Source organism: Rattus rattus, chromosome 5 (assembly GCF_011064425.1).
Source record: "Rattus rattus isolate New Zealand chromosome 5, Rrattus_CSIRO_v1, whole genome shotgun sequence".
NCBI lineage: Eukaryota > Metazoa > Chordata > Mammalia > Rodentia > Muridae > Rattus > Rattus rattus.
The window spans coordinates 137,251,398-137,279,088 of NC_046158.1; the positions used below are offsets into that span (position 1 = coordinate 137,251,398).

Sequence of the window (27,691 nt, forward strand, 5' to 3'; positions counted from 1 at the left end):
CTAAAGAGGGGAACAAACCTTAGTGCGAACAACCCTTCTTGACGTACTGAGATGATCATTCCTTTCTGTCTCCTGAGACTGAGATCCTGTTTTCTGCCAGCCTCCACCTGAGGGTTCTGGTTACAGAACCGGGCACAGTGGACGTTGGCCAACACAGCCAACTGAGGTGAACAGCCACACCCAAGGCATGGGAGTTAAAATGCTAAGTCCTACATCTGGCTCACAGAGCTCAACAGATGAGCCTTCTCTTCCATTCATGAGTACATGGAGACGCTGGCCTTCCAGTCCCTTCTAGCTTCATCTTGCATTGTCCGTTAGAAAAATCAAGTGTCGCACAAGACTATTGTGCCCTACACGAGGCCGTCCCAGTTGAGCTGCATTGAGTGTGAGGCACGCTCATGTCAGTGAGCTACCGTGACGTGCCTCACTAGGAATGGCTTATATGATTGATTATGTGTTGAAATTACATTTAAAAAAATCTTTATCTATTTTAAGATTGACTTTTATCTATGCACGGGGAGCCCAGAAGAGGATGGTAGATTCCCCTGGAACTGAGCTGGAGGCCTCATCCCCCTCTTCCTTCTCCCTTCTCTTTCTCACTCCCTGCCTGCGTGCAGAAAGCAGAGGATATCTGAGAACGCACAAGAGGGATCCCACCTCCCAGTCAAGAGAACGGGCTGCAAAAGAAGTCTATCTTGCCTAGCACCTTGAGTTTGAGGCTTGGCGAACTGTGCAGTGTAAGCCACACTGTCTGTGGTATTCTGTTATGGAACACTCTAAAACGAAGGGTCCTGGGGAGCTTTGCGGGTATCTTTTGGGACGTCTCAGACTTGGGTGCCTTTGGATGAGCTCCCTGGCTGCAAAGGTGTCAGTGGGCCGTCTTCCCGGTCAGGCAGTGACATGGAAGGAAGAGCCTGGCACGGTTGGGAGACCTTGATGTCCATCCTGGCTCTGGTTTCCACCCGTGGGGTGCCACACACGTCACCTCTCCTTCCTGGGCCTGTTTCCCAGACTACACAAGGTTCAAGTGGAGATATATTTGATTTCAATTTTAGTGACTGTCCCTGTCAGCTAGGAGTCTTCGGAGCTTCTAGCTTGGCAAGGCAGGAGCCATATTGGACAATCTTTCTCCATCCCTGCCTGGCCCAACAGGGCCTTCCTAGGTGGCCAGGCACTCTAGGGGAGGCAAAGTACACATGAAGGGTAGGCTCCGTCCTGGTGGGAGAGCTGGGTCTGCCCCAGGGTGCCATGGAGGTAGAAGGCTACAGGCCTGGAGGCTCGTGTGAACTATCTGTGGAGGTTTCCAGCTTTTGATGGATTGGGAAGGACAGCAGTCATCAGAGAGGGTCTGGTCATAGTGCAACCCCTACACTGACCTCCAGGAGAGCAAGAGCAGACAGAGCCATGATCGAAAGTCAGGGACAGGAGCTGAGGACCCTCTACTCTAGTTGTACTGTACGACACACTTGCGGGGGGCAGCTTTTAAGTTGGCAGATTGTCAATGCCTCCCACACCCCAATAGCTAGGCAGTACAAGAATCCCCCAGGCAGAGGGAGGCAGATCCCTGTGTGTTCAAGGCCAACCTGATCCGTGTAGTGAGTTCCCAGCAAGCAAGTTTCTTTTTGTTGAAAAAGAATCCATCTAAGCGAATGGTGCCTAGCACTGGCTGTGCATTAGTGTAACATGGGGCACTGATGTCAACATTTCTGGTTGTGGCCCGGGCACTCATAGTTTATGTGATATGCACTAGAGAGTCCTGAGGGTCGATCTAGCCTCCGATCAATTATCAGAGACTTCGGAAGAATGCGTGTGTGTATAGTGTTGTAGGCACGGTGGAGAGGAAGCTCACACAGGGAACGATAACGATAAGGCAGGCCTGGGCCTGGGCCAGCTTCTCACAAGAGGCTGTACCATCTTCTGCAAGCCAGGGCCCAGGAAGACAAGGCTTATATTTCACTTTAATAATGATGGAACCCGGTACAGTCAGGGCCACTCCAGTGATGGGCCAGGAGCCTCGATGGCCATTACTGGAGCTGTAAGTTATTCTCTTTGTCCAAATCTTAGGCGGCAATTTAGGGAATTTAATTAAAGGGGGAGAAACGGGGACACCTTGAGTTCCCTGCCTCCTGTTAGAATGAGTGAAATACACAGGCTATAAATGGAGGTGCTGTCGGAGACGCAGCTCTGATGTTTTACTGCCAAGTTTTATTCGCTGATGTAAACGTAATCGCTGGCAACTGGAGTTCTATTAATGCACATATTTCCACACACCCAGGGCCCCGCCTGCCCCACCCCCACCTCCGGGCTGTTTTACTCACCTCCCAGGTCAGCCCTGGTGCTTGCTGTCTTAGGCAAGCTGGTGCCAAGTCTGGATTTCCCTGCCGGTTTCATACCCTCCCGTGGCAGATAAGGCTTTAATAGAATTCCATTGCTCCTCTGAGCTCGGTAATGCATTCTAGAAATTAGGCAGCTGTAACCTAAAGCCATTGTTCCCCCTTACAAATGGGTTCCCTCAAAGCCAGTGACCGTGGGGTCCTTGATAAGCTCCCATGAAGCCTCGCTCCCATGTTATTGGTGTGTGCGAGGTACGGCTCTGCCTTACGTTGCTCATTGTTAGGTCCTGATACATTTAAGTCGTTTCCCCCATGAATCAGGCAGCTCAGGTATTTCCCCCCCCTCGTGACATTGATAGATGAGCGAGAGGAAGCCATTTAGACGGTGCTCTATAGGGCCCTGGCCCGCACGGTGAATGATTTCCAATGCCTGGTTTAATTTATTTTTAAATGAAATTTGTTATTGATTCTGGATTAAAAGGACAAATCTTATGGCTGTTACCACTGACAGAGCCACAGTGCTCAAGTGACACCTTTCAAGGAGGGAAGGGGGGGTGGCCTCCCAGAGTCAAGGGGAGGGTGGAGACTCTCCAGTGAGCTCTGCCGACTTGGCAGTGAGAACACAAGGTCCCCCTGCTTGGAGCAACTTTGAGATGAGCGCCTCTCTCAGCTAAAGAACTTGCTGGCCTTCCAATCCTCATTTACATAGGGGAAATAGCAATGATATTTACCTCACGTCATCCACATGACTGCTGGATGCTTGCTTTGTTGCCTCCGGGGACAGGAGACTTACTCTCTCCTGGAGCGCTCCAGAGCCCTGTGAGCGGTGAGGATGCTCTGCCCTGGTGGATTCCTGGAGACTTTCTGGGGACAGTGTGTGGTTACCCTCACGCCTCACCCAACTCAGTTATTCCAGGGTCTGTGCTTTGCATTTGGGTCAGGGGTGTGGACAAGAGACAATTACACAAGGAAGTCGTAGAGCCTGGAGATTCTTCGCATATGACTCTGTCAGTCATACGTGCACTTTGCACACGTGTCCCTGAGCTTCAGTCTCCTTGACCGTGAAAGGAGGATATTGGCCGCAGGGGTCAGGAATGTAAAACGTGGAACCCCGAATAGTCTGGGCCACTCCAGTGATGGGCCAGGAGCCTCGATGGCCATTACTGAAGCTGTAAGTCATTCTCTTTGTCCAAATCTTAGGCAGTAATTTAGACATTTTAATTAAAGGGGGAGAAATGGGGACATGCTAGGTTCTCCTGCCTCAGGAGTCACAGATATGAATACGGTGTGTAAACTGTACAGTGTTGTTTGAGTAGATGCTGTGGAGCCGGAGAATATTATGGGAGATCCCTGAGACGGGAAGACAGAGGACTTGGCCCTTGTTCAGGAAAGCCCTCCCTGGTGCTTGCCTTCCTAAGCTGTAATGAGAAGGGTTGCGTTAAAGCTGCTCAGATATATGCCCGAGAGTCTGGACGCTACAGCTCGGACCAGCACTCTCTTAGCATTGCCTTGTTTTAGGCAACAGGTTCAACCTTTCTGGGTCTCAGTTCCCTTATTCATAGCTGACAGTGATGGGACATGTGTAGTTCCTAGAGGCTGTCCTTGAAAGACCTGAGACTTTTTGTCTCTTTGCTGTGCTCTTTCCTCCAGTCTCATTCAGTCTCTGTCCCTCTGTCTTTCTCTCTGTCTGCCTCTCTTCACATTTGTTTCCAATCTGCGTTTTAAGAGAGAGCTCAGGTCCGAGCCCCGGTTCTGCCACCACAGTGTTCCGGGAAGGTTAGGAGCTGTTTAAAGAGTCCTGGGTGTCAGCCTCTGCACTGCTGGCTGATCCTCCAAGGGGACCTGTCTGTGGTGCTGAAAGGGCTTTTGTTGGGGATGTCCGTGGTGCTGAAATTGTGCTTCGAAAGTACAACACCTGGCAGGGAGGGACACTGAATTGATCCTGGCGACAACAGTATGCTATCCACCACAATATCTGAAAGGGGCACCGGATGACAGAATAAAGGCAGCGAGCACGGTGTGTCACTCCGCTTCTTAGGTCTTTCAAACTTTAGGTACCGTGCGCTGTGCTGGAGGCTGGATCCCTGCGGTGCTGCACGGGAAGTGGGATGTCTGTCCTCTGTGCTGAACCCTGGCTTCTAAGCGCCCCCGAGGCGCTGTCCGCGGTACTTAAAGGATTAAACGAAAAGAGTGCTGTCCTCAAAGCTGAAACTATGCCTGCCGGCGAAGGCGGAGAAGAAATGAGGGCAGAAGAATCCTTCCCGGGGTCAGAGAACTTGCTCCAGATCTTCGCAGGACCTCGGAAAAGGCAGTCTGATGAAATGGGCTTCTCTTTAAAAATGACCCCCACCTCTTTTCCTGTCACAAAAACCTCAGGGAAGGAATAAGAATTGGACTGCTTCATGGTTTACTTACACACACACACACACACACACACACACACACACACACACACACACACACGCACGCACTCCATCTAGACCTTCCGTCTAGGGAGAGCCTTATAGTCCAGAAGGGGGCGATCCAGTTCACTGCGTAGAACCCCAACACCTCTAAGCTAGGAGTCCCACTAACTGCTGAGTTCCAGAGACGTGAACCACAACGATAACCACATTGTGTGGGCGCCGCGATGTTCCCCACTTTGCCCACCTAACTCCAAAGACCCACCCCCACCCCTACTGCTTCTGGTGGTGGCGTCTGTCCCCATTTCTCGGAAGAAAAACTCAAGGTACAGACAGGAGAGACTACATGGCACAGACAGGAGAGACACGAGGACCCCAAGGCTGCCAGAGCTTAAACCAGCTCTCCTAGGTCTCAGCCCGGGTACGCCCCCCAGCCCATCCACTTGTCCTGCACCCCGCCTGGCCCCGGCCCCAGCACTACCAGGCTGGCAAAGTTGAGCGGCCCCTCCAGCGCGCGGGTCTGGTGGCAGGTGGGATGCTTTGCCCCTTATTCCCAACGATCGGATTTCGGTTCCCAACACCCTAGTGTTCCGCCCTGAGGGGGCTCAGGTCCCCAAGTGGCCTTCCACCCCCGGGCCTGCCCCACCCCCGCTCCCGCGCGGGAGGCCAGTTGCGAGTACCGCTTTAAAAATCCCAGCCTGGGCAAAACTTTGATGATAAATCAAGCTGCGGATCCCTCCGCCGCCGCCGGCTCAGGGCGGGGAGCGAGGGGGAGGGCGGGTGCGCGGCGGCGCGGAGTGGCCTTCCGCGCAAGCGAAGAGTCCCGCAGTCGGAGGCGGCGGGCTGGGCGTGCGCTCGCTGCCTGCAGCCGGGGCCGGGCCGGGGCCAGCGGGAGAGGGCGGCGGCGGCGGCGGCGCCGGGCAGGGCACGGCGGGCGCGGGCTCTGCGGGCTGCGGAGCCCCGATGTGAGGCGGCGGCGCCCCCCGGCCGGAGCGCGCAGCATGGGGGCCCCGCTGGCCGCGGCGCTGGGCGCCCTCCACTACCTGGCACTTTTCCTGCAACTCGGCGGCGCCACGCGGCCCGCAGGCCATGCGCCCTGGGACAACCACGTCTCCGGACACGGTGAGTTCGCGCGCCGCCCCCACGGACTTCCCCACTTAACCCCACCCGGACCGCAGCCGCTCCAACTTGGCGGTCGTGGTGCTCGAACCTGCGCCGACTGAGGCCACGGCCCAGAGTTCCAGGGCGCCCTCTGCTGGGACTGCGGACCCACCCTGGCTCCTATCCGGGCCAGCTCTGCGAGAAGGGGACCCAAGAGCACACTCGCTCTCGCCCCAGCTCTCAGAAGACCCCCCTCCACGCGCGAACACGCTCACGCGGATACACACACCTCTGCGACCATACAGATGTCTCCAGCCGCGGACACACTCAGCCACGCTCACTGCATCCCACACTCACAACTCTGCACACCCCCTCCGAGCCTCTCCTCGCTGGTAAATATACTTGTGCCCACTACGCACACGAATCAGACACTGGCTGGTGGCTCGCCCTGCCAGCTGGCACCTGGGCACACACGCTTCGCTTCGCCACAACTCTTGCCTGTCTGCCTGCAGACACGGAATACACATGCACGCACGCACTTGTGCACACACTTTGCACACCCACTTCTCTCTGCCCGGATGCCTTTCTCCTTTGTGGGTTTAATGCTGAAACTGCTCTTGTATCCCCTTCATCAGGATCCACTCCTCCACCGCTGGGAATGGTCCTGAGGGACGCCAGATGCTGTTGCTTAAGACCTGCTAGCCTGGGTGGCGGCTCCCTTTGCCATGTGGGTGGCATTCCAGGGATGGGGACAGTATGAGGATGAGAAGGTAGGGACGGAGAGCTGGGATACACTGGAGTAGTTGAGGTCACTCCTTCCAGCCAGAGGCTGGGCGTGAAGAGGAATGTAGGGCGTTTGTTTGTCTCTGGGGGGTGAGCAGGAACCCCTGAATCCTACCAGGTACCCCCATTTCGGGCACCCCATCTCAACCTTGCCCCTAGAGGACTGAAGTGTTGAACCTCGACTTTGTGGGAGCAGGGAGCAAGCAAATGCTCCCAGTACTGCCTGCTTCTTTCCTCTCCACAGGAGCCCAAGTTGGAAGCAGAGTTGGGTGATGTGAGGCGGGCAGCGGCGGAGGCTCCCTGCCCCTGAGCCATGCTGTGTTCTGGGGCAGGGATGAACGAAACCAGGGTAGACCAGGACGGCAGAGGCTACAACAGCATGCATGCTATTCTCTGTGTGCCCAGGCTGGGGGAGGTTTGAACAAAGGGTTGAGAACAGGATGATTTCTTTTGATGGGGGCGAGTTAGGGGTTTGTGCCAGAGCCTCGAAACCCAGGGAAGGCCTTTCACAGGTGTGCTGCAGGAATGGGGTTGCTTCAGAGGGAGGGGTTTCAAAGCCATGCTCAGAATCCCTGCTTCTAGGGAAGCCCGCATCCTTGTGTCTACATACACCTCGCTAGGTTTGACAGAAACCTCTCGCACGCAGTTACATACCTTTGTGTCCATCATGATTTCTGCTGACCTGGCAGGAGAGGCGGTAAACAGGGAAAGGATGCTCTAATTACGGATGGGAAATCAAGGCTCAGAGAGGTGAAGGGAGTTGCCCAAGGTCACACAGTGAGAGAGCGGCTGAGTCAAGGCTGGCTCCAGGGTCTGTCGGGCGAAGCAGCAGTTTGTCCAGGCCATTCATCTCCCTGTCACATTCTTTCTCATTCAGGGGAAACTGGGAATTCCTCCCTTCTCTCCCCTCCTGCCTGCCCGCCCGTCCAGCTCAGTTCCTTGGCACTGTCAAAACTTATACTAGGAGGTTTCTCTGAGAAGGACTTGCCTTTCTGAGTTTGAGATTCCTTGAGGTACGAACATGGAACTCTGAGGCCTATGGTCATTGTCTTTAGGGCACCAGACCCTCCGAATTTGGGTCATTCCTGAGCAGGCAGGTTCTTTCCTTTGTGTGACAGTCTCCTCCTGCCCCCTAATGCCAGCTGCGCTGAGGGGGCCCAGCCCCAGGAATGTCCCCATCTCCACGCTGGACCAATCCCCAAATGCCCAAGCGAGGTGCTGTATGCAAAGGGGACAGGACCCATTTTGGGGATTCTGATCCCCTCCTGACTGTGTCTCTGGATAAACGGGTCACCCCTTGGGACCTCCTGCTCTGTCCCTCAAGAAATGGCCCTGCTGCTCTGCAGGGGCCAGGCTGCCTTCTCGACATTGCCAGGCTCAAAGTCACCAAGTACTGGCTGCTAAGGAGCCCCACAGCTGCCCCTCTGCCGGGCCCAGCACCCTGTCACCACAGGAAGGGTCTGGAGCCACTCACTTAATCACAAAAAGAAACAGTTATTAATGATAGTGAGACACGGCGAATAAGTGGGTCATGTCTAATAAGCCATTTGTGTTCAGGAGGAGAATACCAATTTGATAAAAGCTGTGTGTGCTGAAAAAGCCCCGAAATTGCTGTTTAGCAGATCGGAGCCTGATCATTTCATTTTTCTGAGGCTCTGTGTGTCCTCAGCTGATTCAGGGAATACGGCCAGGTCAGGATGGTGTCTGTGGGTTTAGGAGAGATGGTTGGGGCTCAAAGCAGGGGTTCCTAGGGATGAGCCCACGAGCCTCAACTGCTTAGCTTGGTGACAGCTCACGACTCCAGCTCCACTTGATCCTGCCCAGCCACCAGCTACAGCTTTGCACCTGTCTGTCCCAGGGGTTTCCGCACGGAGTGTCTGTGGCCAGGCAGGTCAGCGAGGATGTCTGTTTACTCCCCAGCGCCACCCTCCCACATCCACGCAACCTCCTTCAAAGGAAGCATTGCAAAGGCTTGCAGAATGGATGATGCCTGGCTCTAAGAAGGCACCCGAACCCCAGCACTCAGAGACAGGATGGGGAAACTCACACCTCCTACATGGTAATGGCAGCTGCCCGTGGCTTTCCTCATAAGAAAAGGGCAGCTCACCGCTATGCTCCCAGCAGGGAGGGGAGGAGAGGGAGCTACAGAGTACGGAATGCTGACTCTGTGTTCCAAGTGCCCAGACCTCGTGCCACTGCGAACTCCTGCAGGCCGGCGTCATTTGTGTGAGGCTGGCATCAGATAGATACTCAAGGAAACTGAGTTTGGACAGAGCCAACGACTCAGCCAAGGTCACTGCGCCTGTCCAGGGCCTGGAGGACCACGTTCAGAATAAGGTGTGCTGGTGACTCTGGATCTCTCATCTTGAGGCTAGCCTTTGGGCAGACTTAACCCAATCCTGTAATGAACACCTTTCTCTGCACAGCCCTAACTCCCAGGGGAACCGGTAAGGCAGCATTTTTTTTTTCACCAAGAGGGACCAGAAGCTCTGGAAGGTGGGGGATCTTACTGGAGTTCGTATCTGAGCTCCCTGTGCTTTCTCTGGGTGGGGACAGGAAGGCAGAAGCTTTGTGAAGTCGTTTACAGGGCCTAGTGTGTGCCCACCAGGGTATTTGTGATATTGTATACACCCCCAGACCATAGACCTGACCTTCCTTCCTTCTTTCCTTCCTTCTTTCCTCCCTTCCTTTTCTTTTTTTTTTTTCCATTTGTTTAGTTTGTTGAGGTGTCCTTGTAGAGATCAGAGGAAAGATGGTTCTCTCGGACCAGCACATGAGTCCTGGGGTTTGAACTCTGTTTGTCAGACTTGCCGGCAAGCGCCTTTATCTGCTGAGCCATCTCATGCTCCCTTCTTTTAATTGTGCTGGGGATCAAGCCCGGGGCCTTGCACTTGCTTGGCAAGAACGATCCCACTGAGCTGTACCCCAGTCCCAGCTCCCATCTGCATTTTAATGAACTCCAAGGCAATTCTTGGCATCTGGAGATAGGAACCCCTGCCTCAAATTGTAACTCCTACCTGCTATGGATATAAAGCCGGAATCACCAAGTGGTACTCAGGCTTGCTCTGGCTTCTTAGGGAGGAGTGATCTAGACAGAGGAGCCTCGAAAGCCCACTGCAGCATGCAGTCCCCGACCCAGCCCAGCACCTTCAATTATTAATGTCCCCCTAGTGCAGACAAAGCCCCCAGCTTGGCCTGGCTCTCAGTCCGGTGAGCGGTTGCTGCTCTGAGGTGCTTTGCATTGCCAGGAAGAAGCAGTGGGGTGCCCTGGAGGAGGGGCTCCTGGCTCTGACATGCATCTCATGCTCTGAAAAAAAATGTCTCTGGCCTTCCTGGTTCCTTACCTGACTGTTGGTAGCTCACCATCAATTAACTGGCTGGTTTGGTGGCTGGATGACTGAAGTAAATTGAGTCCTGTCTCCTGAAGGTTCTGATGTGAAAACGTGTGCTCTCCTTTGTCTCCTACACCGGTGATTACGCCATCAACATTCTCAAATACTCAGCCTGGGCTAAGGGCGCCCAGCCTCCTATGGGAAATGGGCCCTCAGAAATGGTTTACCTCAAGGCCTTCGCACCAGATGCTTTCGACACCTTGCCCGTAGCAGACTCCTGGGGCCAATTCTGCCTAACTGAAGCTACAGGTGGTCTCTCTCGGGCTCTACTCTTTGCTACACTCAGGGATAGCAAGGGTGATGGGGAGTTTCCTTGTGGCCTGCAGGGCTACATAGCAAGATGTCGTTTTTTTTTTTTTAAAAAGCCACCACATTTATCTTTTTTTTTTTTTTTAATGGAAAGAAGGAATAAGGAGAGAGAGGGAAAGAGAGATAACCTGACTGAAGCCCACTTCCGGGTACTAAGCCTTTAGGACCAAACTGACAGTTGAGGGGCTGTGGGAAAAGCATCTCAACCCAGCTCAGGGAGGTGCAGAGGATGGATGGATGGACAGATGGATGGATAGGTGGATGGGTGGTGGGTGGACGGCAAGGTAAAAGTCTGAGCTACAAATTCTCACACTTGCTCCCTCTGTATTAATGTATCTATAAAACACTAAGATAATTTAAGTATCACAAGTTTGCAGTAAAAATCTTACAACATTGGACTCCCCTCAAGGCCACCGGTCACAGCAAGGGGTGGGTAAGACTGACTTCACTTTGCATTGGGTAGCCTGGGCCCAGCCCATGGGTGCTTATGGGATGTGTTTGCCAGGTTGGGGAGGGGTACAAGTGAGCTTCCTCCCTGATCTGATGGCACACCAGAAAAGAAGCAGAGGGTTAAACCAGAGAAGCCATCCAGCCAGTGACCATCTGGGATACAGGACCAGTACTCACCTGCTGACTCCCTGCGGTGCCCAGTATCCTGGAGAAGGAAGATGGGAGGCTGGACCCCCCACTCCCCACCACACACACACACACACACACACACACACACACACAGCTGAGTCCCTCCCCTCCTACCTGGAAGCCATCAGTGGGTTCTCTGGTTCAGTTCTGCTTCACCCCCAACTTCAGTTTCAATCCCTCCCAAAGCCTCCCCAGAGCCTCAGCAAACCTGAGTCCTCACCGAGAGAAGGCCCAGACAAACCTCTTACGTTTTAATAGTTGTACATTTATTTTAATGTGGGCTGGAAAAATATAACCAGCACATCAAAACCGTGATCTCACAGATATGATTGCTTAGGATGAGACTAACTGGGTATTAAAAATAGTGGGTTTGTTCATAGGAAACCATTAAGGACATCATTAAGTGCAGGTGGCACCCAGGCCTGGCTGTGGGCATCCAGAATGGGAATGGGCAGCTTTGGGGGCGAGCCAGGGCTATACCTCACTGGGGGATGCTGCCAAGTGTTAGAAGCTGTTCATTCATTTGCTCGACAGACACCAATTGAGCACCTGCCTGATGCCAGGCCATTTAGCTCCTGGAGACTGATAGTGAAGTGGACAGATAAGATTCTTGCCATGGGGAGTTGTCGGGTTTGTGGGAAAGACAGACAACTGTACCCATAAGGAATATTTAAGTAGATTCTGTGAGATTGTTTAGGGAGCAGGAAGCAGGGTGTGACACTCAGCTCAGAGACGGGAACTCACCTCTGGACCGTGACAGCGCGTAGAGTGGGCCTCCCAGCACAGGAAGTGTGCAAGCAGGACCCAGCCACTCTTTAGCTGGGTTTCTATCTTGAGTCAGTGGACGCTGGAGAAGGCCGAGCACAGCCTGTGTTCATAAAGATCCGATGCATTGCCAGCTAGCCACGGGCCGATTAGGGGTGGGTGGGACGGGAGATGAAGAGCTGTGTCGGGGACATTGGCCTGGTGGCTTTACTCTGGCTCAGAGTAAAACATCAGTGTGAGCAGACACACCAGTGGCTTTGCCCAGCTCCTCTTTGCCTCTGCCTTGCTGGGTTTGGCTTGCCTGCCTCTCTCCTGGCCTCAGTTTCCTCACCTGAGCAATGCTGGGTTTGCTTCTAAATGCTGGGCTGCTAAAATCGCTCCAAAGCCCACGCTCTGCCCAGAGTAGCAAATGTGAGCTGAGTGGGGGCGGGGGGGGGGCTGAGGTTCCGCATCTCCGTTCTTCTCCACCATGTGGCCATCACCATGGAGTCAAGGGCAACCCAGTTTCTCAGATCACGATGCTGAGGGGACCTCAGGTATGACCGACCTGGAGACACACCGCTGGCAGGGCACAGCCATGCTCAGCCCGGGCGAGGCGCACACAGCCAGGCACTTGAGTTTTCAGCTGCTTGCTTGGCTGCCAGCAGACTGTGTAGGCAGTCCCTGGCCCTGAACCTGACAGTGCCCTGGCTCAGTGCCCTGGCTTGTGGGGCTGTCATGGGGGAGGGAATGCCAGGCTACCGGGGGTGCTGTGTTCTACCTGAAAGAACCCACAGGGCACTCTGGAGCCCCAGTCTGCCGTTGTCGGGAGAATGCTGGGGTTCTGTGAGTGCGTGTGCTGTTTGAGTGTCTCCACGTGGGGGATCCCAGTGGAGGCAGTGATGGCTTTGCTTAAATGCGTGCCTGCAGCGTGTTTTGGGGACTATAGTTGGAGAGAGGACAGGTGGGGAGGGAGTCTAGCTATCCTTTCGCCTCCCTGCCTGAGAACCAGCCTGGGAACCTCTGCTCTGTGGCCTTTGATTCGGGGTCAGCCTCCATTGCCCTTGGGAGATCAGCTCAGGAGCAGAAAGGGGCCTTGGAGAACTACCAGCTTAGGGTCAACAGTGCCACCTGCCAGGTGCTGTGCCTGCCATCTGCCTGGTCTTTCTCCCTGGGCCCACTTTCCCCTGATAGTCCGTCTCTCCAGATCTTTCCGTCCTCTATTCTTCCCTCTCTGCCTTAGGACCTTCCTTTGTTCCTTTCTCTGTGTCTGCCATTCCCACCATCGTCTCTCCAAATGTCCCCCCACCTTTCTCTTCTCTGTCTGTACACACACACACACACACACACACACACACACACACACACACACACACTTCATCAAGGACAACTCAGAACCACACACATATATTACCTATTTCTGAAACGCCCACACAGCGTGGGTACTCAATCCATGTCAACCAAATGAATGAATGAGTGAGCGATTGTTGAGGCTCGGAGGGTCACAACTTGCCCAAACCAGTAGCTCCCCACTCTTTCCAGCGACCCCATAATCCTCCAAGTCTAATGAGGACCCCCACTACTGTATGCATATGTAGAGGAGGCCAGAGAACGACCTTAGATGTTCCTCCTCAGACCCAGCCCATCTTGGCTTTTTGAGACAGGGTTTCTCATTGGCCCGAGTCTTATTGATCAGGCCAGGCTGGCTACCTGATCCCCAAGGATCCACCTACCCCTGCCTCCCCTGCTCTGTAATTACCAGCATACACTGCCACCTCCACCCTTATGACACTGGGGATCAAACTCAGGTCGCTGTGCTTGGGAGACAGACACTGAACTGTCTCCACACGCCCGCCAGAGAGTAGGAAAAGCCTGGGTCGAGATGCAATGTGGGGAACAGGAGCTCAGGCTGGTGTGGGAGGGGATGCTGCCCACCAGAAGACCAAGAGTATAGTTTGAGGCTCACTGAGTGTGGGCTTGTGGGATGCTGGCTCAGTATCTGGGGAGGGCGGCAGTGTCGTCCGGGGAGGAGGTGGGAACCCGTGTGTATGCCCGCCTGTGTATGTAAGTGCATGAAGTGCGTCCTCTCCCAGCTCATCCCTGTGCCAAGTCCTCCCCCATCACAAACCCTTGCCCTTCCCTGCCTGCCTCACTCCTGTCCTTCCCTCTAGCTGTCCTCCATGTCTCCTGTGCTCTAAGCCACAGGTACCCTTGACATCATTCTACATGCCTCGCTTGTGGATGAGAAAACAGGCCGTGGGAAGCATAGTGGGCCTGGGCCCCCGGCCTGGATTCCTCAGCATACTCTTGGATGTCAGGAGACTCTACCCCCTGTGCTCATACCAGGAGGGCTTGCTTCCTGGCTGAGGTGGGAAGGCAGAAAGCATGCAGCCAGGTGTCTGTTTTGCTTTGTGGGGCTTTAAAAAAATCATTTCCGGCCTTGGAGACAGCGGCAATTACTGCCCGCTCGCTGGGGAGCTGTTTGCCGCCTGTCATCGGCCCTGGGAAAGGGTCCCTAATGGAGGCCCTGCGGCCAGAGCTCTTGGTAGTGGAGACAGCACTCAAAACAAAGCCACACTAATGGTCTCAGGGCACGCAGATTCAGAGAGGGAGGGGCAGGCTGATGCCCAAGGGAGGCCCCGGGCAGGGCTGGTCACACACTAGTCCTTTTATGTGCCTAGACCCCCCTGCAAGCAGGAGTCCCCTGTCACTAGCCCAGTACTGGCGTCCTGTATGCCCCTCCTCCCTCCTCTCTTCTCTCCTTTCTGGTGCTGTGCCTCTGGCCCAGGCAGAGGGAACCAGAATTGAAAAAGCCCCTCGGGGTGGGGCAGAACCCCTTCTGTTCTTGATTCCAGAATTGTCCTTGGGTTTAGAGAGGCCAGGCTAAGCTAGTCCTCCCCTAAGGAATTGAAGAGTAGAGCCTTGGAGAGGGAGGAGTCCTACCAAGCCCACCCGGTGAGGGGGCATCAGCCGCCTGTCAGGACTCCTCGGGCCAGGTGTGGGCCTTGCACGCCCATTTTGCAGATGAAAAAAACAAGAGACACAGAGATTAGCCTAGGACTGGAGTACAGTAAGTGTAGAGGGAGTTACAACCCTGGTCTATCAGTCTTCAGGGCCCTGGCTGGATGGCACCTCGGGGATCCCAAGTGCAGTTGGGCAGGTTGAACAGGGCTGGGACTTAGCAGACTTGAGGTTCTGGGTAGGGTCCAGGGGAGGCCATCCTGTCTCTGCCCCTAACAACTGAGCTACCCAAGAGCCTTGCTCAGTAGCACCCTGGGTACTTTCACTGCTCTCATCTCTGCCTTTCCTCCCTTCCCCCCCACGCTCCATGGGATCCTTCTGGCCTCTCCACAGCTGTTCTTTCTTCCCTTTGCAGTGAGGAGTCCCGTCAGAGCAAGGGACTCCTACTGGTTCTGCAGGACAGCCAGGCTGAGAAGAAGAAAGTGTCTGAAGCCAGCAGGACTCTTGGCTCCCTCCTGCCGTCCCTGGCATTCCTCCCCGGGCCTCCCACACCTGCCTGCCTCTCCCTCCCTTTGGCCTGTGTGGGAGGAGGAGGAGGCAGGAATTCCACCAGGGAAGCCTGATCAACTCCCACAATCCTGCAAGTGCCAGAATATTTTTGCTCTCCTTAAATCTCCCTAGATTTGTAATTCCACTGCCATCTCCCTCGGTGTGCTGGTGGCCTTGGGAAGATCTCTGCCCCCAGCTGCAGGATGACAGCACAGCCTGCTCAGTGGGTGCATGCCTAGTGTCTGAGTGGCCCGGCAGGAAACTGAGCTTTCCTTCTCCATGTCTCAGTTTCCCCGTAAGTAAGAGGAGAGTGAGAAGGGCCATGTTTCCTGACTGTCATGGGAATCAGGAGACACTTCTTACTGCATTAAAGGAATAATTGGGTGGTGGTGGCACAGGTCGTTAGTCCCAGCACTTGGGAAGCAGAGGCAGGCAGATCTCTGAGAGTTCAAGTCCAGCCTAATGTACAAAGAAAGTTCCAGACCAACCCAGGCTACAAATTGAGAGTGACCCTGTTTCAAGCAAGCACACGAACAAGAAACACATAGCCCCATTGAGAGAGCACTTGCCTAGCATCACCGAAGCCCCAGGTTTTATTCCCAGTGCCATGTAACTGAGCCTGGTACCCCACATCTGTAATCTCAGTCCTTGGGAGGCAGAGGGAGGAGGACCAAGGGTTCAAGATTGCATAGCGATTTGTAGGTTGGTCTGGGACACATGTGACACCCTCTCTTGTAAACGAGGAAGGAAGGAAAGAGGGAAGGACTGACTGATTTGTGCAAAAAGGAATGAGGGACAGTGAGGTGGCTCTGTGGGAAAAGGCACCAGGCCTGACCACCTGAGTTCAATCCCCAGTACCCACATGCTGGAAGGACAGAACCAACTCCCAAAAGGGTCTTCTGACCATACCAGTGTCATGGTGCAAGGCAAGCCCCACCTGACTCTTGGCGCAAAGTAAAATAGATAGAAATGTAAAAACAAACAAATAAGTAAAAACCCCAAAATGTCAGGAGACACTGCCACCCCCCTCAAAGCCACTGTGCTCAGTGAAAGAAGCCAATCGTGGGACACCACATCTGATCACGTAGGAATGTCCAGTGCGGGCCGATCCAATGAGGCTGCACAGACAATTGCTGCCGGGACTGGAGGAAAGTGGAGCAGGGAGATGGCTTACTGTTCAGGGCGTCCTTTGCTGTGGTGAGGACTAGAGAGCAGGGAGGGTTGTAATGTTATGGGTCTCCCAGCAGCTCTTTGTCCTTTACTTTTAGGTTGGTTAATTTTAAGTAAATTTCACTTTGGCTGCTGGGCATGGTGGCACATGCACTGGGGAAGGAGAAGGAAATAGCTCTCCAAGGCGGAAACAGACCACCTTATTAGATAGTGGTGGTATTATATCTCACAGCAATCCTTTGGGACAGCTGCTGCCATCATTCCCATTTTATAGATGGAGATACAGAAAACTGAGGCACAGTATCACTGGGCACCCTGCATACAGTTGAGTGTTCAAATACATTGTCCTTGTATTTGTATTGGTTGTGGCAAGCTTCACACACACACGCACACACACCCCAGGGTGGGCAGAGACCCCACCTGGGTTAACATGTTCAGGTCTAAATCTCCTCAATGCATAATCCTACCAGGAGCAGTGGGTGTTGGGGACCTACCATGCCCCCCACATCAAGCAGCCTTCATTAATCTGTCCCCTCCTCAGCATAGCCACACTTATGAGGACAGGGGCTGAGGCGGCTCAGGCTGCTGGGATGGGTTTGGCCTTGGATCAGGTGAGATAGGAGACACTGGGTATGGCTCCTGTGCAGGAGGGAAGCTGGCTCCCACAGGGATAGACCCAGCTTGAAGTTCCCCATTTCATTCAAAATTCATGAATTCGGTGTTCTACTCCCTCCTGTGTCTGTTATGGGCACACACCTCATTCTGGAAGCAAGCCAGCCTTTTGAGCCGTTGCTTCCCTGCTTGGAGGATAACAGACTTGAGGGTCTTCTGCCTTGGTTTTCTCCTCCCTTGTTCCGAGCGCCTGAGGCCGGAAGCATCACAAAGTGGAGGGGATACAAAGTATCCATGGCAGCGGCAGGCAAAGGCTCCTGTCTGTGGCACAGCACCAAACAGGTCTCAGAGCTCTGCGTGTGAAATTTGATACTAGACCAGTGAGACGGAACCAAGCCAGGAAACTAGGGGTACCCGTGGGTACCCACACTTTTAGAAGGACCTATGCTCCAAACCCCTTTAGTTGGAAAAAAAAATGTCTCTGTGTGTTGCTGCTCTGGATTTAGTAACAAACCTCTTGGCTCACCTCCCCTTCGCCGGCCTCCGTGTTTGTGGAGCAGACAGGAGGCAGAGGCGCGAGCCGGCTGCAGCCTTGCTGGGATTCACTGATGATGCCTGCTTTGCCTAGTGTTGATTTTTACGGTTCCCCTCTATGGATGGCAAGCAATGCTGATTTTCCATTTATGGCAGTAATAAAAGTCTCCTTTTAAGCTGAATTTATTTAAGTAAAATGAGAAAGATGCTTTGAAAATAAATATTAAGTAAATAATATCACCAACTGTACAGGTGCCCTGTGGAGGTGCGGAGGACGGGCCTCCAAAGCCGGATGTAGAAATATGCCTGTAGCGGCCGGGCTCTTGGCTGTCTCGAGTCTCCCCTCACTGTGACGTCCAGGCTTGTCCCCTCAGTCACCAGCCTCCTCTGACTCCCCAGGTCAATGTATGCATACCTTTCCTCAGGATCCTCCAGACCCTGTGTCTCTTCCCACAGTTGCCACAAACAGTCTGACAAGCCCAGAGGGGTAGGGGATGCTATGCCTCATGACCACTAGAAACAGTCCACGCCCTCAACAGCATCCACACCGTCTCAGCCTTTGTTCATACAGTAGGCGCCCGTGTGTGTGTCTGTGTTCCGCTCTGTGCTCCTTAAAGACAGAGCCTTTCTTTGGGGAGACGGGGTCAGAGTTGGTCTTTCACGGTCCTCCTGCCTCCGGGCAGCCATCTTCCAACTAGGGCTCACCGCACATGCCTTCAGCCGTCTGACAGGATTCCTCCCATCTGCCTCTCGAAAGGAGCACACAGCTAGGTCGTGCTTGCCTGTTCTTTCCTTTTCAAGCAGTCCTCTCACTTTACACACCTCTCCTCCAGTGCAGGCATCTATCAGGCCCAGGAAGAGAGAGACCCAGGAAGAAGCCTCCCATGAGGGGGAGCTGCACGGTCTCCAGGGAGGAGGGGCTCTGGCTCTTCACCGGAGCTCCTTCAGGGAGTTTCTCCTCTCCTAAGCAGTGCTGAGTGAGAGGATTGGATCTGTAAAGCAATCAGACCAGGAGAGCCACTATCCCCATGGGGATGGGGAGGATAAGGGTGCACAGGGAAGGGGAGGAGAGGCAGGGGTACCGCTTTGGTTGGGTCCCAAGCAGCCTCCCTGGAATAGCTGTCACACTGCCTACAAGAAAGAGGGGGCCTAGATAAAATGCTCAGCCAGCCCTGGAGCTGTGAGCCAACATCGTGCCTTCCTGCTTTGTGACCTCAGGCTCAGCCGCTCCCTTTCTGAGCACCAGGACTCTCCAGTCAAATAGACTGATGACTGCCCACCTAACCAGGCCTGAAGGAAGGAGGGTCTCTTGTACAAAAACTGGGGTGTGAAATGGGTTCCCCGCTTTTATGCTGCAGCAGGGGGTTAGCCCTGATGGCCCTGGGCCCTCCGAGTTTTGTTTTCTTGGGCATCTTGACAAGGTTCCGTGTGGATTTGTACAGGGGTGCAGCAGCAGCTGTGTTGACTGTACTGGGGTTCACGGCACAGTGGGGTTCACAGCACGGTGGGGTTCACGGCACGGTGGGGTTCACTAAGCACCTGCTGTGTGCCTGGCACCATCCTGGTGTGCTGGGACGGAGCAGGAACAGTTTTTGCTTGGGTTTGATGATGGAACAGAGACAAGTGAAGAGGTCAGGGAAGCTATGGGCACATGGAGGGGCCCTCACCAGGAGTGAACACCCCAGGGTTGGGAAGTGCAGTGTGGGGGCACGGTCCCAATACAAGCTACAAAATGCTCCCTTAGGGGCGGCTGCTATGACTTCAGGAAAACCACTCAGGGCTTCTAAAAATGTAGTAAAACACTCAGAGAATACATTGTCACATTGACTTTTTAAAATGTATTCGTTTTTATTTTATGCACATCAATGTTTTGCCTGCATGTATGTCTGCATGAGGCTGTCAGATCTCCTGGAACAGGAGTTATGGAAAGTTGGGAGCTACCATGTGCTTGCTGGGAATCGAACCCAGGTCCTCTAGAAGAGCAGCCAGTGTTCCACTGAGCCGTCTCTCCAGCCCCATACTGACTATTTTTAAGTGTGTAAAACACACAGTTAAAGTGTGTTCACTCTGCCGAGCTGTTGTCAGAACTCTCCAGAAATAGTCTCAGCTCAGGCAAAGCCTCCATCCTGACAGCGGCATGTTTCCTGCAAACACAGCCATGCAAGAGGAGCTAAAGGCTGTGTGTGTGTGTGTGTGTGTGTGTGTGTGTGTGTGTGTGTGCATGTGTGTGTGTGTGTGTGTGTGTTTGTGTGTGTATGTGTGTATGTGTGTTTGTGTGTGTGTGTTGTGTGTGTGTGTTTGTGTGTGTGTGCATGTGTGTGTGTGTGTGTGTGTGTGTGCGTGTGTGTGTGCATGTATGTGTGCATGTGTGATCTGGGCTCAGAGCAGCAGGGAGACAGGCTTGGTCACCCATTCGTGGGCGGATGAGTCCCTCAGGTGTTCAAGGCCCCAGTGACTTCCGGAAGGAGTGCCTTTGGGATAAAGAGGCCACAAATGGTGGATGAGCGGCCACAGGGGCCACAGATGTTCCATTGTCACATTCAGTTGTCAGAATTATCCAGAAATTTCCACGAGGCCCTGAAGACACCTCTCTAGGGGCCAAGGGTTGAGAGGTGGGGTTATTGAGTGAACACCTACTCTGGGCATGCTGCCTTGAGCCATTTCTCTCAGCAGCCCCTGCCCATTCGCAGATAAAGAAACAGGCTCAGAGAGGCAAAGGGGCTGGGCCAGGTCGAACAGTGAGGGGCAGGCTGACAGGAATGAAGGCAAAGCCGGAGCTATGCGGGTAGGCCAGGAGCAGGCTAGAAAGGCCTGATGCTGAAGGACAGCTCTGGCCTCAGCTCCTTCAGACCTGCCAGAAGCCAAAGCCTGGCTCAACCAGGCCTCAGCACCAGTCCCTGCAGCCGATGCCCGATAGGGCCTGGGGTTAATGAGTGTATCGCTGCCCCAATTAACAGCAGAAAGGCAGCCGATGTCACGCTCAATCAAGCCCCTGTTCCTTCTCCTACAGAATCCTAATTTGTGGATGCTGGATTTAATTGTCTTCCCCGAGTTTCTCTGAGAGTCAGCCAGGCGGGTGCAGGCCCTGGGGCTGGAGAACACATATACCCATGCTCCAAAATCTATAATTACACCACCCGGGGGACACACCGTGGCCTCAGGAGGTACCTGATCTGGAAGGAACCTGGCGGTGGTTAAAGAGGAGAGGGTTCACAGTGGAGCTCATGTCTAAGATGCCCCTGGGAGGCTGAGGGCTAGTGGGGAGGAGAGGGGCTTGGGGCTGGGGCTTGGAAGGAGGTCAGGATCCCACTCTGAAGTCCTCTAAAATTGGGTTCTGTTTAACCAGAGACTCACTCTGTAACCTTGGGGAAGTTGCTTAACCTCTCTTAACCCCAGCTTAGAAAAAAGGGGACAATTAGGATGACAGCTGCCCCATAGGGGACACAGGGGCAGCCATCTTGGGCTGAGCATATGTAGGTGGAGAGTGTGGTTCTGTGTGGGGGTGGGTAGCTTCCTCACTTTTCTCAGCTCGCTTTCTGTAGTCGGGCCGGGAAATGAGAGTGTTGGAGACGAGGTGTGCAGCGCTGATTCATGGTAGATGGCAGTATGTGGCTGTAGCGATGTATCCACCCCTTCCAACACACACACACACACACACACACACACACACACACACACACACACACACACACACACACACACACACACCTCTGACTCTGCAGAGCCCTGCAGGACCCCCATCCTGCCTCTGCTACCAAAGCTGGCTTGCTTTCCCAAGTTTCACCCCTGCCATCGGACTGTACCCAGCCCACCTCCTCCTCGCTGAAGCTCTCCCAGATCGCCTTCTTCTTAAGGTCAGAGCACAGCCTCAGGAGACATACCATAGTCTTCTCCTTGGAGTGGCCTTGGGACTCAGCCCATCTTGCAGACAAACTGGTGCTCACGATGGGGAGACATTCTGAGGTGAGAGCCAAACAGTCAGCCGAGGCAGGTTCAAGCTTACTACTTGGCTCTTGGTCCAGTGCGTTCAGAATTCCCCCCATACTCCGGACCCTGAGGCTGCTTGGAGCGATATAGCCATGTGCTTAGGTGGCTGACTGTGGACAGGGGACTTGGATGCTCTGTCACATGCACAGAGCCTGCTTCTTTATTTGTTTTTCAGTCACTCTGCCCCTTCACTACGAGGCTGAAACTGAGGGGAACCAGGGAGGCCCCACCTTGCAGCTTCTGATAAGTCTGAGGGGGACCAGAGCCCCTGTGGGAAGGGGAGCTGGTTGAGGTAGCCATAGCAATGGCTTTGTAGTCTTCCTTTGACAACCCTCTCCACTGTGTGCTCAGGGTGGTATGTGTACTGGGATTGAGACCAGGGCACACCGCCTCAGGGAAGTCTTCCTGCTTGCCTCAGACTGGGCAAGCTGCCTCAGTGGTCCTACCAGGCCTGTGCACTGATGAAACTACACCCTACCTGCCCTCCAGGTCTGCAGACTGACCAGCAGGGACCACGCCCACTTCTCTTTTTGAGACAAAGTCTCTTGTATCCAAGGCTGGCCTTGAACCCACCATGGCATGATCTTGAGATCTAATCTCTGTCTCCACCTGCTAAATGCTGGAACTGCAATTGTCTGCCACTGTGCCCAGACTCTGTGGTGAGAGGGATCAAACCCAGGGCCTCATGCATGCTAGGCCAGCACTGAAATGACTTAGTCTCACTCCCAGCCCAGGGCTGCCCAGTTGTGGAACAAACTCTACAAGGAAAAGAATGGATGCAGGAGTGTGGTAGCAGGATCCCAGCACACAGGAGGCAGAGGCAGGTGGATGTCTGTGTTTGAGACCAGCCTGATCTACAGAGCAAGTTCCAATACAGCCAGGTCCACACAATGACACCTTGTTCCAAATAAAACAAAGGAAACAGCCCCCCACCCCAGAGTAGCTGAATGCCCTAAAAAGTATGTTATGGGGAGGGGCTGGGAGTTCTTGGGAGTTAGGCTGTCCTGGGTTCAAATTCTGCCTCTACTGCAGTATGGTGAAAGAATTGCACCTTGTGGGGGCCCAGAAGCCCCCTTCTAAATCACAAGGACAGGCAAGGGAGTTCATTGCCTGCTAAGACAACTGCACAGAGGCCACCAAACACTGAGGCTGAGGCTGGCCCAAACTGAGATACGCTCAGATTTCCACTACTTAACAAAAAGAAAAAAAAAGGTAAAATATCCAATTAGTAACTTTATTAAATGTTAAAATAATATTTTGGTATTGATTTAAGTAAAATATATTATCAAAATTAATTGTAGCTTTAAAAAAAAAAAAACCTTCTTTCATGAGGAAACCAGAAAATGAGAAAATGGAGTGTCCCTGTGACTCGAAATGCCATGTCATTCCTCCATCCATGTTTCCATTGGAAAGAGCTGCCCTAGACCAGCACTGGGCTTTCGGTGGAGAGGTGGCCTGGGGTGGGCCCTGTCCTGTGCTCCCCCACCCCAGGCCATAGGGCAGGGCTATCTCAGGGACTCAAAGACTGGAACCTGGTCTCATTGACCCTAACTGCTGTCCACTCACTCAGACTGTGTGCTCTCTGAGCCTAGAGAGAAACTGAAGGCCCCAGACAAGGCTGCTCTGCTCGGGTGAGCAGGTGGGCAAGGGGCTGTGGCCAAGAGAGATTAAGTGGGGACAGCAGAAGCATGGCCCTTCCTTGGGCCCCTGTCACCCTTTTCCCTGTCTACCACTTGGAGTCACATAGATGACCCTCTCCCTCTTGAGGCTCCAGGGTCACATGTCTGGCCTGATGTGGTCTCCCTTGCCCAGCTCCAGGATCTTAAGTGGAACCTGCTCTGTGGGAGGGCAGGTAGTGTCACTCTCTGGTTTATGAGTCTTAGCAGTGGCATTGTTGGGTAGGCCACAGGTGAGTCTCCTACTGGTCACATTCCTGGCCACCCAGACCTAAGGCTTGGACCCACAGAGCACTTGTTACAGGGCCATACTGGCTCCTCCTGGTGGCAGGTTCTCGGTGACACTCTTGGATTCTTCTCTGCTTGGTAAGCAAGATGTTGGCCACAAAGGTTTGGCCCAGGATCACCAGATGTGGGCCCTGGAGACCATTTTCTAGACATTCAGAAATAGACTGACCTCCCACAGTGAACAAGGCCCTTTTCCCATTCCTGATGACTGATGATCGATATAGATAGATGATAGATAGATAGATAGATAGATAGATAGATAGATAGATAGATAGATAGAGATAGAGAGAGATAGAGAACTCAGACATGGCTATTACCTCCTGGGAGAACAGATAACACCTTAGCTATGCCACCTAGGACAGTAACCATCCCTGTACAAAAATGGTTACATTTAAGTGAATTAAAATAAAATCTAAAATCTGAGTCCTTGATCCATTCAGCAAACTGTCATTGGTGGTCACTCTGTTAGCTTACATACAGATCAGCTTCTCCTTGTAAGGACTTTGGCTCCTCCCCTAGGGGAGAGGGGAGCAGGCATGGAGTGGGTTGTACTTTGTTAAAATAACCTCCAGCTGCTGTGTGAAAAGAGTCTTCATGAAAGAGGGAGGGAAGGAGGGAGAGAGGAAGGAGGGAAGGAAGAAAGGAGGAAGGCCAGCATGAAAATGGTGGTTTAGCCCTGTGGTAAGGGCCTGGAGTTCTTCTGGGGCAGCACCCATTGAGCTTCCTGAAGTCCCAGTTGTGAGGGTCGAGGTAGAGAGTCAAAGGCAGCTTGAGACTTAGCCCGAGGGCTTGACACAGTCCCTGAGCTGTGGCAAGGAGGGGCATGTTCTGTTGGCCCTACCCGTGCAGGAGCCTGCCTTCCTCCTGCCCCCTAGGGACAGACAAGCACAGCCCAGCTCTCCGGTGGCCACACACAAAGATAGCTCACCATACACCACATCCCTGGGGGTTCAAGCCATGTATGTACCCAGGCCCAGCAGCCCCTCTGCTCTGCAGAGAAAAGGGAACGCCTTTTTCTTCTTCTTCCTTAAGACGCTTTGTAAACCTTGGCCTGCTAGGCTTTCTCTCAGCGCAGAGAAGCTGCAGAAATATAGCTCCACGTGGGGGCTTTGTGCACGGTAGAGACAGAGAAGCCCCCAGGTGGGTGCAGGGTCAAACCTCATCGTGTAAAACTCCCATTGTCCTGTGGAGGGGGTTAAGCCCCTTGAATTCAGGATGTCACCTCTGCACTGGCAGCTCCCTCTTTCCTGGGACAGGAGACCCTCTGGGGCAAGGAGTGTCTCCTCTGAGCTGGGCCTGGGGGACTGCATAGTCCAGGGGCGGGTGCAGACAGACATCTCGTTCCTGGGGTGACCGCAGTTGCTAGGCATCTACCACCTTCCGTCTGTCTGAGATAATCTCTCCGGAGAGGAGGAAGGCATACTAATTGCAACTCAGACAGTTTGTTTGGGGAGAAAGAACCAGAGCATATGGAGGGGAGGGGTGCCGGGCCTTTGAAGTGGGGTTGCAGCAGAGTGACCTGGGTGGGGGGTTGGGGGAGGATTGTTGCTGGCTCCTGGAACTGGTTGTTCTGTGACTTGGTGGTGGGCCCTGCAGGAATGCCAGGCAGGGCGGCTGCCTCTCTCCCTTGCTCCTCCTCCCTCAGCACATCTGGAGCAGCCAAACTGGTGACCGTTGAACAAAGTGTTACTGGGGGGGGCCACAAAAGGGTGACTTGAAACAGAGCTTTGATTGACCCCGGGAGCCAGGCAAGAACTGAGAATAGCCAAGCAGAGGGAACTGGGAGAAGAGGTTGAAGAGGCAAGACCCCAGGCAGAGGGAGGAGCCCGACAGAGCTCCCCAGGAGGGCTACAGTGTGATTTGGGTGCATGCTCCCCAGGGGAAGCTGGATCCTTATGTCTGGGTTTGACTTAGGAGATGGTGGGGCTGCCACAACCTGGGGCAAGGTTCACAGGGCTGGGCACCGGGTGGGGTGAATGGAAGAATCTGGAAGAATTAAACTTGGCAGCCTCCCTGCCTCCTGGCCGACTCGATTCCAAGTCGGCTCCTCCATCACTCTTCTGCCCACGCACCCCTCAGCCTCTAGGACGGTGTCTTTCCATTCATAGCTGCCCTGGGGCCAGGCTTCTGTTTCTGAGCCCTCATCTGCCTGTTCCCCGCACAGCACTCTTCACAGAGACGCCCCATGACATGACAGCTCGGACAGGAGAGGATGTGGAGATGGCTTGCTCCTTCCGAGGCAGTGGCTCCCCATCCTACTCACTGGAGATCCAGTGGTGGTACCTGCGAAGCCACCGGGACTGGACTGACAAGCAGACATGGGCCTCCAACCAGGTAAGACCTTGGCATATGCTTCTTCTCTGCGGGGATCTTGGGGACTCTGCATCTGCCATCTCGATGTCCTCTGCAACACCTGCTGGCACTTCTTCCTGGGAGAGGTAGGGCAGGTGAGAGCCAGAGCAGTGGCCATTTGAGGCCAGAGACACGGAGTCTCCGTCAGGGTATGGATGAAGTGGGTCTTAGGACACTTCCTATTCCCTTCCCATATCACCGGCAGTATTTTTGTAGAGGGCTCCCCCATAAGGCCACGTTGTCACACAGTTGGTTCTAAGCACTGTCCTTAACATGCAGATAGGCACCCTGCACCGGAGCACAGCGTACAGACTCAACCCTCCACGCACGGTCTCCTGAGTTCAGCCCACCACCTCTGCCACTCTATGGGTTATCTCTGGGAAACTGCACTGGCCATCAGTAAAGCAGATGGGACAGCCTTGGCCCAGAGATAAGAGGGTGTGGCAGAGAAGCAACCTGTCTCCTGTCCCTAAGGCAGAGTCATTGCTAAGACTTGGTGTCCCCAAGGTGCCTTGGCAAGGTAAGGTGGCAGCTCAGGCGTAGCTGGCCAGCTAAGCCATTGTCTGGTTCCTTACCTCCCCTTCCATGTTTCCTAGCCTTCCCTCCCAAACGAGTCAAGTACACTTCCATTATGCATTCTGGGTCTGCTTTTAGGCACACCCGAGACAGTAGCCACCCATGCATACATCTGTACAGCAGCACATAGATATATACATACCCGCATGAACAGATATGTGCACACCTTCATACACACACACACACACACACACACACACACACACACACACACACACCCTCATCCTTGGTACAAGTTCCTGGCAATCTCTGTCTTGATTCCCAATATGTCTGCCTGCTGCATGCAGCTGTGCGAGATTCCTGTGACCAGGGGAAACCTTTAGGAAGGATTTTTGGGTATTCGGGAGATGTTTAGAGGTGTTCTTGGGTATTTGGGGTGGAAGACTCCAGGACATGGCCAAGCATCCAACTGCATATGCTACCAACGTATGTTCAGGTATGTGAACTGAGAGTACCGGCATATTCCCAGATGGAGAGCAGGCACGTACTTGTAGGATCATGCCACCCACATGCTCCCTATTTGTGTGTACACACGGACACACCCTCTTGATAGCCAAGCGTCCTCATGAGCCCAGACACTTGGTTCTGTGGTTCTCCTTTATCCCCCTTGGCTTCCCTCTCCTGCATTGCCAGTAAACACTGAGCTGAGGGACCCAATACCAGACCTCATGAATGACATCTATTTTTTTTTTTCTTTTCTTTTTTTCGGAGCTGGGGACCGACCTCTATTTTTTCTTAAGATTTTATTTATTTATTATCTTAGTTTCGTGTGTGTGTGTGTGTGTGTGTGTGTGTGTGTGTGTGTGTGTGTGTGTGTGCACTACGTGAGTGCAAGTACCTGGGGAGGCCAGAAGAGGGCACTGGATCCCTTGGAGCTGGGCATTGGGGACTAAGCTGGATCTTTTAGGAGAGCAGCAAGTTTTCTTAACCAGCCATCGCTCCACCCTTTATATTTTTATTATCATTTTAAATTTTGACTAGAATGTGTGTAAGTGTCTCTATGAACGGGGTTCGGGGTGACATCCACAGATGTACGGACTGTGCACAGATGAAACCCAGCATCTTTGACTGTGCTCCTGCCTGTCCTCTGTCTCCACAGTGTTTCTCCCCACCCCCACCCCTCACTAACACCTGTCTCTGCTCTCTGTTTCTCCCTCCCCAACCCCACCCCCAGCTAAAAGCTTCCCAGCAGGAGGACTCGGGGAAGGATGCCACCAAAATAAGTGTGAGTTTTGATAATGACTTTCCACAAACGGTCTAATGGAAAATGAAGCTGTAACCAA

At 53.6% G+C, this 27,691-nt stretch overlaps 1 protein-coding gene across 1 annotated transcript in view; it reads left to right on the forward strand.

Moving 5' to 3' along the window:
- The first annotated feature begins 5,594 nt into the window (after positions 1 to 5,594).
- Vstm2l (V-set and transmembrane domain containing 2 like) overlaps positions 5,595 to 27,691 on the forward strand; it is a 29,473-nt gene continuing 7,376 nt past the window's right edge. Inside the window, exons 1-3 of the mRNA XM_032904639.1 lie at positions 5,595 to 5,857; positions 25,645 to 25,814; positions 27,583 to 27,633. Coding sequence (XP_032760530.1) covers positions 5,737 to 5,857; positions 25,645 to 25,814; positions 27,583 to 27,633 — 342 coding nt within the window. The 5' untranslated portion in view covers positions 5,595 to 5,736. The remainder of the gene's footprint in view (positions 5,858 to 25,644; positions 25,815 to 27,582; positions 27,634 to 27,691) is intronic.